At 28.8% G+C, this 13,930-nt stretch overlaps 1 protein-coding gene across 2 annotated transcripts in view; it reads right to left on the bottom strand.

Moving 5' to 3' along the window:
• Positions 1-13,135, bottom strand: part of LOC139875996 (small ribosomal subunit protein eS24z-like) — a 297,085-nt gene extending 283,950 nt beyond the window's left edge. Inside the window, exons 1-6 of one of the 2 annotated variants that reach the window (XM_071863295.1) lie at positions 13,015-13,135; positions 12,150-12,229; positions 12,027-12,068; positions 11,748-11,918; positions 11,465-11,551; positions 11,074-11,357 (exon numbers count right to left, since the gene is read on the bottom strand). In XM_071863295.1, the coding sequence (XP_071719396.1) occupies positions 11,322-11,357; positions 11,465-11,551; positions 11,748-11,918; positions 12,027-12,068; positions 12,150-12,224 (411 nt within the window). In that variant the 5' untranslated portion in view covers positions 12,225-12,229; positions 13,015-13,135 and the 3' untranslated portion in view covers positions 11,074-11,321. Of the gene's footprint in view, positions 1-11,073; positions 11,358-11,464; positions 11,552-11,747; positions 11,919-12,026; positions 12,069-12,149; positions 12,230-13,014 lie in introns of those variants that run through there. The other variant, XM_071863300.1, reaches the window with a different exon arrangement.
• Positions 13,136-13,930: the final 795 nt, after the last annotated feature.

The following is a 13,930-nucleotide window of genomic DNA, read 5'->3' as shown; positions in this document are numbered from 1 at the left end:
TCATATTCATCTTTATCCTATCGGATTTATCAAACTTCTATACACCCTTATGTAGTGAAGAATCATGGTTCGTCCAACTACACCAAATCTTACCACGATGTTTTATAATTTCCTCATCTGACTACGTCTTCCACAACTTCCATAACTATCAAAGATATGAAGGTTAACCAAGTCTATAAAGACTGCAACTTAAAACTAGCCAACCATAAGTTAGTAACTATTTTCACGGATGGCATTTCGAACTGCTCCAAGAGTGAGAAAGGACGTGAGCAACATTTACAAACTCATTCTTGAGAGAAAGAACAACTCTACGCAAACTTTTCCAAAGTGCAAGTTTTGGCTTAAAACCGACATGTTGTCGATCCCGCTAAGATTACTGCTGTCCTTAACACACTATATTAGAAGTCATCATTGATCACATATCCTGACCTTATGGAGTGATCTTGGAAAGGAAATATGAATTAGTGAAATATAATGACGGTGGCCAACGTGATTATATTCCGGTAATTCATAGAGATATTCCAATATCATGACGTATGGAATAGAAAGTGAATCAAAGAAAAACTCTCAAGCTATCTGTTCAAAAACCCAAATGCAAGGGCATGAAAAGTGAAAAATGATCATCTTGATATTTAGTAGATACGAAGAACTCATTCTAATCAAACTATATATCTATCTCATACTCATTTAACAAACTTTCATGTACCATAAAAAGTTGTAGACAATCGAATATTGAAATTCATTCATCCTAAATGGATATCTCCTGATCATTGATACATAATCATCACTTGTTATTACACTCTCGGTGTAAATTCTCATATGACTTTCAAAAACCTATGTCATTTGAACCCTCCAACGTCGATATTACAAACACCATTACATTATCTATGTCGAGATGATAAATATCTCATATGCATAATCTTCTGAAGAATGGAACCTCCATACATGTATCGTTTTAACTATCATAGTCAAGAAATTTCTGTACTCATACATATACTTATAATAGACTACTTGGCACCATGCAAGTAATGGTGCCATACTCAAACAATAATCGATCATTGTCAACTCGAAAACCAGAGGTGAAATACACTATCTTAAGTTGTGGCTTGAGCTAAACTCCTCTGAAAAACTGCTGTAACAATTGAAATGATTCCATCATACTTTAACGTATCCTCCTCTCAGACCAATTAAGGCTGAATTCCGATAATCATTACGTAGTTGAAAGCCACTGCTTTAGCATTTATTTATACTTGTCTATGCGACTGCCAGATTATTCATGCCGAGTTCTTGAACTCTCACTATCATTCGAACGATTCAAAGTTGCAAATCTTATTTGAAGTTCTTTCATACATAACTCTAAATCCGAAGGATTTACTCATTTGATTATAATCACATTATCATCCTTCTAACTTTAATGTTAACATTTCGAGTCCAAGGACTCATGCCCTGATAAAAGTCGATCCATTAGTTTTCACTACCTTGAAACAATTATTACACAATTATCCTCCGGAATTTTAAAATCTTCAATCAATTTTTCTCAAACAAATAAACTCTTAAATACAAGTATCCTGTTTTCCAAAGATTTCTTACACGAGTCTTTATTTTCAAACTATCTTGAAATTTATAAAAAATGATTTTTCACTTATGTGATTTATAAAACCTTAAACTTAACTTTACGTACTTTGACTAGTACATATCAAATTATACTTTCACTTATACAAATTTCTACTTTGATTAAATCGAAATTACTTTACAAAATTTTACGTAACCATAGTTGTACTATGACCATCATTTCGTCACCTCCTCTAAAATTACTTTCACTAATTATATAAACACTTTCGCATTTTTAGCAATTTACCTTTGTTTCATTAAATTAAACATTCTTTTAAACAACTCTTTTTTTTCGTATTGTTCAAATGTTTTCAAATAAAATAGTACGTGTTGTACATAACTCAAGTTTTACCAATAGCTCCGCTTCGTTTATATTGTTATAACAAATGTCGCAACTTTTCAAAAATTACTTTGGTTTATTATTAAAACTTTCGTATTGCTCTCCAATATGTTTGGATGACCTTTATTCCCATTCTCCGTGCAAGAACGAGACTTACCTCTTTACGTACATCATCTCTTCCTTACTATGTTATTCGTTAAGAAGTTTCTACTTCCGGTATTTCACGGCCAAACCACGACGCTCTCGTAAACATCAATACTACGATCTTTTGAACAAGGAAGCAAAGGTTCCTTCATGGTAGAAACAATACCTTATAATCAATGATTCACATTTATTCTCATCCACATTTAAACTCATAAGTAAATAATAGACCGACTCACCATTTGTGCGAAAACACTTTTCTTACTCTGAAGGAGTTACCTTAGACATTTATGAAGATACTCTAAACATTTCTTCCTTTTTGGTTTGCAACTAGATGTTATTCTAGTCAAGTTTTAATCTATGATTCGACATGAAACTGAAATCATAAATCTTAAAGCTACATTCTGAAACTATTTCTAAAGACAAGTTCTCATGTATACTGAACGATGTCTTAAATTTAATCGCTCGTATTATCCTGAGATCAACGAACTCTCAACTAACATCTCATTTGTCTATTAGACATCTCTTGAAAACTAAAGGTATTATGGTTACCTTTCAAAACTTGAAGCTGGTACTATCTCTAACAAACACCAGCCATACATCAAACTACGTAACTGAAATCATTACGTACTCTACTCTATTTTATCTGCCCTACTATTGCGGCATAAACACTCAAGATCTTAACGAGCTCAATAATACATTTCATGCTGTTATAGCATCATCTTTCCTTTTAAAGAAAAACTAGTCAAACAACACTCTTGTTATTCCTTGGAAAATTCTCCGCATTTAATGCACTTGTAAACGACCTATTAAGGTTAAGGATCATGAGATCAAACATGTAAACAAAATAATATACTTATTGTTAACACTCATTGGCCCCGACCGTACCCGGGAACGTAAAAATCAAACTCTATTGTTAAAGTCCGTTGGGATTCGCGTAGAAGCCCCTAACATACATGGGAACGCGAAGACTAAACAATACGAAAATACCCCCATCTCTTCTCAACTGCTGATGCAAACGAGAAATCTACTTAAAACTTCGGGACGAAGTTTCTAATAACGGAGAGGTACTATAACGACCCTCATTTTCCATTCTATATTTTTCCAATATTAAATGCCCAAACAATATAATTAAAACTTAATGCTTAAACTTTAATCAACAATTGTTAAGTGTTAAGAGTTATAAAACATATTAATTAACTTTGTGCAATAATTGACAAGTTAATAAAAGATGAAAATAATAAACTGTTAGTCGACACTCACTGCTAATTAAAATTTATGCATTTATGTAATATTATAACTAATAACCTATAAGTAATAAATAAAAAGTGACATTTATATAAATAATAAAACAATTGGGAACTAAATAAAAAAAATATATACAAGTCATGAATTAGTAAAAAGAAAATAATATTTATCATGTAGTAAATGTAAAAATAATAATAATAATAATAATAATAATAATAATAATAATAATAATAATAATAATAATAATAATAATAATGAGACTAAAGAATCTTAAACAATTACATCCTTATGTTGACTAAAAAAATAAAATAAAATATATATAAAATATTTTATATATATATATATATATATATATATATATATATATATATATATATATATATATATATATATATATATATATATATATATATAAACAATTGAGAACTAAATAAAAAAATATATATACAAGTCATTAATTAGTAAAAAGAAAATAATATTTATCATGTAGTAAATGTAAAAATAATAACAATAATAATAATAATAATAATAATAATAATAATAATAATAATAATAATAATAATAATAATAATAATAATAATAATAATAATAATAATAATAATAATAATAATGAGACTAAAGAATCTTAAACAATTACATCCTTATGTTGACTAAAAAAATAAAATAAAAATATATATATATATAAAATATTATATATATATATATATATATATATATATATATATATATATATATATATATATATATATATATATATATATATATATATAACTAGTACCACCTATTGTTGACTAAAAATTATAAAATAAAATAAAATCATTAATTAGAACATCCTTATGTTGACTAACACTCTAATACTTGCACTATATAAACACCCCTAGACTCCTAGTCTCATTCACAAATCACACCAAAATCCTCTCTCAAAAACAATCTCTCCCTCTCCCTCTCTTGTGGTATTCGGATCTTCAAGCTTGTTCTTCGTGTTTATCAAGATTTTCAAGCGTGTTCTTCATTGTTTGGGTTATTTGATCTTCATCACCAAGTTTTCTTCTTGTTTCTTGTTAATCTTCATCATCATTAACAAGGTATGATCCAAAATCTTAAAACTTTTAAATCTTTCTTTCAATTCATGTTTATATTCATAATCATATTCGTGCATGATCTTAACATTCATATTATTTAGATCCTCAAAACCCTAAACCCTAATCATTAAAATACTACTTTAATTTACTAACCCTAATTAATGAAACCCTAATACTACTTATACTTTTAATTAACATGTATACACTATTACTATTAATAACACCTATAACCTACTACTTATATTATAACACATAAAAACATTTTGGGATATGTATTAGAGATGTATAGATCTTCAAACTTTCTTGACGAATGGTTTCTACGAAACTCTAGGCGGAAGGGTTTGGATTTCCGATTTAAAGGATCCTATAGCTCAAGCCCCTAGAACTGAAATGGCCATTCGAAGGGAAAGGGGTGATTGGAAGCTTATCTAATACGGCAAGTATCCTAAAATGGAAAACACTCTTAAAGTAGAAACTTTCTAGTTATAGAAACTTACTAAGATAAGAAATCTACTAAAAGTGTAAACTTTCTAAAAATAGAAACTTACTAGGAAATGAAACTTAGTAAAACGAACTATACTTACAACACTATCATACTTAAATATCTAATTAACTTGGGCAAAAACACTTACTACTCTTAAATGTCAATAGGTTGACTTTTCTGCTCACTCATCCAACTTTCTATTCCGAGGAATAAATCTCTCTCTCAACTTACTAAGGTGAATTCATAGCCCCACTCTTTATTGCTAGCAAACTTAATTACTTTTATTGGGGTGAGACACATGCTGTTTTTACATTTTACAACTTAGACACAAGTACCAAACTACTAAACTATGCTATACCCGGCTATGTCCGACTAAGTCCCTACAGTGATATTTTTAATTGCTCGTTGAATGCATGCTTAATTATTGGGGGTAGGCCTATCAGGAGTAACGTCCTCAATACATTTGACTAAGTCTTTGTATTACTTAATAATGAAATTAAACCGACAAGTTGATATACATCGCGAGGTATTTGACCTCTATATGATACATTTTACAAACATTGCATTCGTTTTTAAAAGATAAACTTTCTTTACATCGAAAGTTGACGACATGCATACCATTTCATAACGCATCCAACTATAATTGACTTAATAATAGTCTTGATAAACTCAACGACTCGAAAGCAACGTCTTTCGAAATATGCCATGAATGACTCCAAGTAATATCCTTAAAATGAGCTAATGCACAGCGGAAGATTTCTTTAATACCTGAGAATAAACATGCTATAAAGTGTCAACCAAAAGGTTGGTGAGTTCATTAGTTTATCAAAATCAATCATTTCCCATTTATATAATAGACCACAAGATACTCATATTTAGAAAACAATCTGTGCAGGTCTATTCCTGCTATAAAATCATTCATATGAAAAACATTGAAACCTTTCAAAACAACTCACCAACGGTAGCTAATGCGTCGTGCAATGCAAAATCATCTCATTGTGGTAGTTAACACAATATAATTTCAATAACGGTAGCTAATGCGTCGTGCAATGCAAAATCATCTCACCGTAAATAATTTTACAACGGTAGCTAATGCGTCGTGCAATGCAAAATCATCTCACCGAGGGTAGTTAAAACGGTAGCTAATGCGTAGTGCAATGCAAAATCATCTCACCGTTACTAACTACTAAATTGAGCCAAATAATTTTACAAAGGTAGCTAATGCGTCGTGCAATGCAAAATCATCTCACCGAGGGTAGCTAAAACGGTAGCTAATGCGTAGTGCAATGCAAAATCATCTCACCGTTACTAACTACTAAATCGAACCATTTCGGTAGCTAATGCGTCGTGCAATGCAAAATCATCTCACCGATGGTCGATAATACAATCTTTATAGAAATCGAACCTCTGAATCCAAATAATTCTATCATAGAATGTAGTTTTGAAATTTGTGTCTATTTCGTCAATCATTTATAAAAACAGTTCATGTATTCTCATTTCAAAAATATATCTCCAAAGCATTTAATAAAAACAGTTATAAAAACAGCGCATGTATTCTCAGTCCCAAAAATGTAAAGAGTAAAAGGGAATCAAATGAACTCACAATATTGTATTTCATAGTAATTAAACATATGATGGCATTGAACAAGTGCAAGGTTGGCCTCGGATTCACGAACCTATATTAGTTATATATATTTATATGTTGGTCAAAATTTGTCTAACAATTTAGGTCAAGTCATAGTGTACCACGATCCTAATGCTCGAGACTAATATGCAAAAGTCAACAAAAATTAACTTGACCAAAATGACTTCCAAAACCTATACATGATTATAACTTAAATATAGTCGTTTTATATATTTAATATATTTAACAGATTTTATTAGAGTAAATAATAAAAGTCATAAAAAATTTTATATTAAAATATATATCTGATAAAAATATACTTTTATATATCTTAAGTAACAAAATTTATAAAGTTCATTTATTATCATAAAAATATAATGATAGGTATTGTTAATGTAATTATATTACATGTAGTAAAATATCTTTGTATTACATATTTATAAAATAATATTGATATTAACAATAATAATTAAAAGTTGTATTATTTTGTAATAATAATAATTATTATTCTACTAATAAAAATAACAGTATTTATATTTACTAAAAATGATATTAATTATGATAAATTGATAATTTTTATTAATAATAATATTAAAATGATAATGATATTTTATAATAACAATGATATTTCTATTAATAATAACTTTAGTAAAAATGATAGTTTTAATATTAATAAAAATTTTAATATTAATAATAATGATTAAAATAATGAAAATGATATTTTTATCTAAGTTAATAACTAACAATGTTATTATTTTAACATGATACCTATACCCATTATTTCCTAATTGATTCGTTTAATAGCTTTTTGTACTCTTTTATATCGCATTCATAATAATGATAATAATCGCAATCATAATAATTAGATAATACTAATATTAGTTTTAAAAATAATGATACTAATAAGTATTATAATAATAATAATACTAGTAATTATAATAATAATGATGATAATATTAATAATAATTTTTAATGATAGTAACATTAATAATAATAATAACAATTTTTAAATAATAATACATATATTAATAATGATAATATTAATAATAATACTAATAATTATTAGATAATAATAATAATAATAACAACGATAATAACGACGATAGTAATAATAATCATTTCAACAATAATACAAAAATTCAGTTGACTATAACTTCTAATCTGTTCATCGAAACCATTCGAGTTTTAAATGAAAAGTTCTTAATTTTTCGCTAGCTTTCCAACGACATGCATATCATATACCCTATCTTAGTAGCATATGTATCTAATTCAGGATTCAACATAAACTATCTAACGATAATATCAAACGTACAAGCATGCATAATCCTATTTACTCGAGCACTAGTCAGGGATACACTAATAATATATAAAAGTTAAGTTATGAGTGCTCACGTATCAATATTGAGATTCAATATTGCAGAAAGTACGTAGACGCAACGGAGACGATAAACACTAGGTTGACCTCACGAGCAAACCCTACGAACATTACCCATCACCTCCATAGCTATATCCCATAATTTCCTTAGCTCTATCTCGCTCATAAAACCCGTTTTGAAATCGTTCGCTCATAACCTCGTCGTAGTATTTTATGTATAAATACTAATAATAACAATACTTAATACTTCTAAGAATAATAATAATAATAATAATAATAATAATAATAATAATAATAATAATAATAATAATAATAATAATAATAATAATAATAATAATAATAATAATAATAATAATTAGATACGAGTAATATAGAGAGATGAGTGAATTATGAACTATACTGAACCAGAATTCGATATTTAAAGAGATGTATCCCACCTACCCACACCATGTGATCGCATGGGTTAGGGGAGCAAAGGCCATGCGATCGCATGGCTGCTCTTTCCAGCTCACTTCCATTTAAAACATGGGCGGCTACCGTTTTATAATATTATATATATATACTATTTTTAATTTATATAATTAGTTATATATTATATTATATTTACGTGCGTAGTTAAATTGTAATCTTAGTCCCAAAGACTCGTACGTTGTGACTCGACTTAAGTCTCAGTTCCAGTTTCTCGAACGTTATTTCGTACGCTTAGAAAACTAGCACTTTACGTTTAGTGACTCGTACCCTTATCAAAATATATACTTAAATCATTAGTAAACCATATTACACGAAATGTAACTTATGCATTTTGAGTGTTTTGGTCATTTGCTTCTATAGATCATTGTCTCGTTGTTTATCAAAATACGTTTAATAATATCGAGACGTTTTATATTATCCATTAACGCATTGTAAAGTATATATATATATATATATATATATATATATATATATATATATATATATATATATTCTTGTTTAAAAATATAATTTTTGTACATCTTAACATATAATTGAAATATCTATTTAATAATATAACGTTTAGTTTTTCAAAACTAATTATATTTCAAAGTTCATTTAAAATCGTTTAAGTAATAGAAATATTATGTCGTAACACGTTTATGTTTTTGAAACACTATATATATAAATTTATAATATAAAGCTTTAATTGATTTCTTCTAATTCTATATAATCAATTTACCTTTATAATAGATTACAATAACTCAGTTTTTGAAACCATTTTCATATATTTGAAAAATAGATCAGTCGAACATTATGAAAACTAGTTCTCCACTAACTTTTGTCTAACCCACGTCAATTGACACATTTGTTCTTACTTGTAAATGACTTCACCATTTATTCCGAATACCGTTAAAAAGGAAATGTTTCTTAAATCAAAGTGGAGCTCTCAACAGAGACTCGCAATCAAACAATGTATCTGATAAATCAATCATTTGATATTATCTTCTAATTTCATCGATAAACATATTGAAACAAATACGTTCATGTAAAGTATTATATGTTTAATACTTTGTTAATATTCTCAAGTTATAATACATGCATATACCTATATATACATATTCATATCCAATTAATTAATGGTTCGTGAATCGTCAGAATTTGTTCGAGGTTAAATGAATGTATGAACATAGTTTAAAATTCTTGAGATTTAACTTAATAAACTCTGCTTATCATGTCGGAATAATATAAAGATGAAGTTTAAATTTGGTCGGAAATTTCCGAGTTGTCACAGATTATTGGGAGCAAGTAGAATGTTAGTGTGAGTTTTCTACTAAGGACTCCATACTATTTATAGTAAATTTTGTGAGGTGCTTGTCATTAGTCTACATACTAGAATTAATATGTGTCGAGATGACACTAACTCTTAACAAGCAAGTATGACACTTGTCATTTTGGTAGCTTAGTCATGCAATCTAGATGATAGACTTGGCATATGTCAAAATCATATTGAATCTTAGCTAACAAGAAATATGATTCATCTAACTTTTGATATATGTACATATTGATGATACATATACATACTACTCATCTAATTATTTATTAATTTTTTTTAGCAATTAACCATTACTTAAATATCATATTCAAATTATATAATAATAAAATAATTTAGAGATACTAATAAATTCTAGGCCATAAAAGCGGGTGTTATATTAGTCAGAATACATATAATAACGGCCTATCAATATCATAAAAAAGCCTAGCGGGTAAATCTTCTCGTTATTCTCCATTTTCGGCATTTTCGTCGACGTAACGCCAACCCAAACTTTCTTCATCTTTCAAAACTAAATAAAGAGAGATTCGATTTGAACGCAGATCGACGATTTATTTTATAACCGTACCATTGTTCGTCGGTGCGAAGGTACGTAGCGGAAAATTCCGAAACATAGTCATCTTCATAATACTTGTCCGTGTGTTCGAACGGTACATTTTATTTCAAAATGCTAACAACTCCTGTAAACCAAAGTCGCGAACGTCAATTTCTTTGAAAAAAGCTTTCGAAGCACGCGTATAATCGTAAACTTTATTTTCATTACGGAATTCACTTCCGTAATACACGTCAAATGAGACAATGATCGGCGGAAGGGTCAACATTTGTGAGTGAGTGAAGTGTGTGTTTTGATTTTGAGTTGAGAAGTTGGATGTGGTTTGTGTTTTGTATATGGTTTATGTAAAGTTGAGATTTATAGAGTGATACTGATAAAATAAATATGATATAAATTAAAAGGGTATAGGAGTGTATATATTGAAGAGTTGGGAAAAAAATATAAAGAAAAAAGCCAGACTATAAAGTCGTTTGAATATTGAAAATGGAGATAAGTTTCATTCTGAGTTATGCGTGGATAAGAAATTTGTTCATAGAAATGCACTTGGGCAATTAAGGGCGATCGCAAGCGGTACAATGCTATCGGACCTCTCTGAGGGCGGGTTTGAGAGCGACCTAGCACGACCCCCATTGGGTATGGTCTTATAGATTGAAAATAACTACACTATTGAAAAATAACTGCTCTTAAGTCTTAAGTGACAAGTTGTATAACTACGTTTTGCATAAATTTTCTTATTGAGAGTTGTCATTAAAAAAAAATCTATTATTAGTAATTATCAGTGATACTACAAGAAACAATACAGGTTCGTTCATCTACGCAGTTAAAACCAATATGAAAAAGAAACGTATCAGTCACAAAGAACTGAAGGCAATAAAAATATATCCCAGTTTGCAAATTAAAAGGGCAATACACATCAAGCACACAGGAACATAAAAGTCAAATTCTCATTTATCTAAATTACCATTCTCTCGAAAGAAACAACTACCCAAAACAAACGTTTATAATTAGCAATCAAAAATACATTGCACCAAGATAACAAAATACTCGACGTAAGCAAATAAGCACATTCAGTTTCATGGATCACTTCTTCTTCTTGGCAGCATCCCAAGCCTTGGTCTGCAAAATCAATATTTATCGTTTATATGATCCATTCACACAAAAAACAATCTTTCAATAAAATAATGACTTCAATATAAAGTAGGAGTATAATGTTAAGTACTGACCTTTTTTACACCCCGAATCTTCTTTGCTCTGTTCTTTCTTTCCTTCAATTGCTTCCTTGACTTCTCAACCTTAGTATCAAGTCCATTCTACAAAATGTGATAAGAATGTTAGAAATATAAACACAAAAAGTATATGCCATAGATATAACCAAATAAGAATATTATATTCCTCGAATCGTTTATCTCAAAAGTCACATATAAAATAGAAGGAATAGGTATTCGAAAAAAGTAAACCTTTTAGTAAAAACAAATACTAATACGAAATATGTGTAGAGAATTTTACCCTGACAAGTCTATATTTTGGCTCAAACTTTTTCGCATTCTCAACAGAATCATATATCAAACCAAAACCAGTTGATTTGCCACCACCAAAATGAGTCCTGAACTTGAACACAAATATGGCATTTGGATCTTTCACCTCATACATCTTGGCCAACTTTTCCTTCAATTCGGCCTTTAACATAATATAAACACTCAAATCAGCCTTTAACTTGCAGAAACACATACAAAAAAAAAGACACATACATAGATAGCTTAAAAAAGATAACAAGAAGATCTGTACCTTAGAGACATTCGCCCTGCCTGGATGAAGCACATCAATAACCTACATCAACAAAAAAAGTAAGCACAATAAACCGACTCATAACATTAGAGATAAATGCAACAACATTTACACACAACTCACAAATTGTTTCCTAGATAGAAGCCTGTTTGTCATAAACTTCCTGGTACGAATCGTCACTGCCTTAGTGTCCGCCATTTTTTCTACACAATGACAAAACGATACATGAGAAAATCAATCATTCATTAATAATCATGTCAAAAAAACACACAGACATTGCTCTAGTGACTTCTTGATAAGCATATAAAAATAAACACTTAAACAGTTAAGACTTTTGGAAACTAAACATTATTCCTACAGGATATAACTACGACTAACTTATTGGGATATAACATTTAGCAGCCTATAAGAACAAATATACGCATAAGCAATAAGCAATTATTATAATAATAACAATTAAAATTAGCTATAAAGCTACATCACAAAATGCAAAAAACAACTATAACATATCACTTAAAAATGATGTAAGAGAAACTTAAATAGTTTAATTTAATTAAATAGCTTACCTATAGCTACTGATATTTAAACTACACTCAAATTCTACAAGATATTTAGCAGCCTATAAGAACAAATATAAGCAGTTATAATAATATAAATCATACAGCTATAGCTACTGATATTTAAACTAAACTCAATAATACGATTACAAAAGACTAGCAAATGAATCAAAAAGTGTATGATCTGATGGATACAAATTAACTAAACTATATTGATAATAATATTCAACGAATTAACATATACCTAGTAAACTTCTCAAATCTAATTTGATAAGTTAGCAAAAATGTTTAGATTTAATTTCGTCGAAATCATTAAATTTTCAGCTATTTGGGGTGATAACAAACAATTCGCCCCAAAGTGAATCAATAGGCGTTGATTTAAGAACAAATTTTTGCAATTAGAATCAAAATGAAATGGAGTTCACGAATACCTGAGATCAGTTACTCCAACTGACGACGGCTATTGCTGCTTTCGTAGTCGGTAGTTAGTTAGAAACCCTAAAATCAAATTTGCACATAGAGAGATATCAATATGTCTTTTAACTTTTTTATTAGTGGGTTGGGCAATTTGTTATGTTTACAGAATTTAGTGGGCTGGCCCATTTGTAGTCATAATAACAAAGCACGTGATTTATTTGGTTAATGTTACAGTTAAAAAAATTAAAAATTCAAATTAAACAGAGTATAAAATAGACCTCAAAAAATTATTTATAGCCTAAGACCATAGATCAATTTTAGACAACTAAATTATAATAATTAGATCAATAGTAGACAACTACTAGGTTTTGAGCCCGTGCGTTGCACGGCTACTCAAAAACCGTTTCAAATGAGTCAGTTCTTTTACGACATTTGATGTTCATTTTTAGATTATGTTTGTGATAGCGTTTAAAGTTGGGCATATATTGAACCAATAGTTTGAAGTATACATAATTTGGATAAATATTCTATTTTCAATATGTCATATCAGTTAGTCTTTGAAATGGTAATGGGTTAAAATTGACATTTTTTTTGCTATTGTTATATATATTCCTTCAGTTATCGTCTACTATGATCCCAAACAGTATTTTTTTTTTGTGATTTTAGACACTATAAAACTCCACTTATAATAAAAGAGTGTAAGCATGTTTTCAAATACCACATTTTAGGCGTACAGGACCATAATATGCACATTATGTGCCCTTAGAAATTCAAAGAAAAAAAGAAACATATTTTGCATTTTGGTTAATATCACTATGAATTACCTTATTTATTGTAGCGTTACTATCTTAAATGACGTCTTAAAATCACCTCTATACAAGATACAACGTAAAAACAATTAGATAAGAAGGATGAGTGCTGAACATATAC

The sequence above is a fragment of the Rutidosis leptorrhynchoides genome, chromosome 1 (assembly GCF_046630445.1).
Source record: "Rutidosis leptorrhynchoides isolate AG116_Rl617_1_P2 chromosome 1, CSIRO_AGI_Rlap_v1, whole genome shotgun sequence".
Classification (NCBI taxonomy): domain Eukaryota; kingdom Viridiplantae; phylum Streptophyta; class Magnoliopsida; order Asterales; family Asteraceae; genus Rutidosis; species Rutidosis leptorrhynchoides.
Note: the sequence above shows the minus strand (reverse complement) of the source record. Positions and strands in the feature narration are given on the sequence as shown.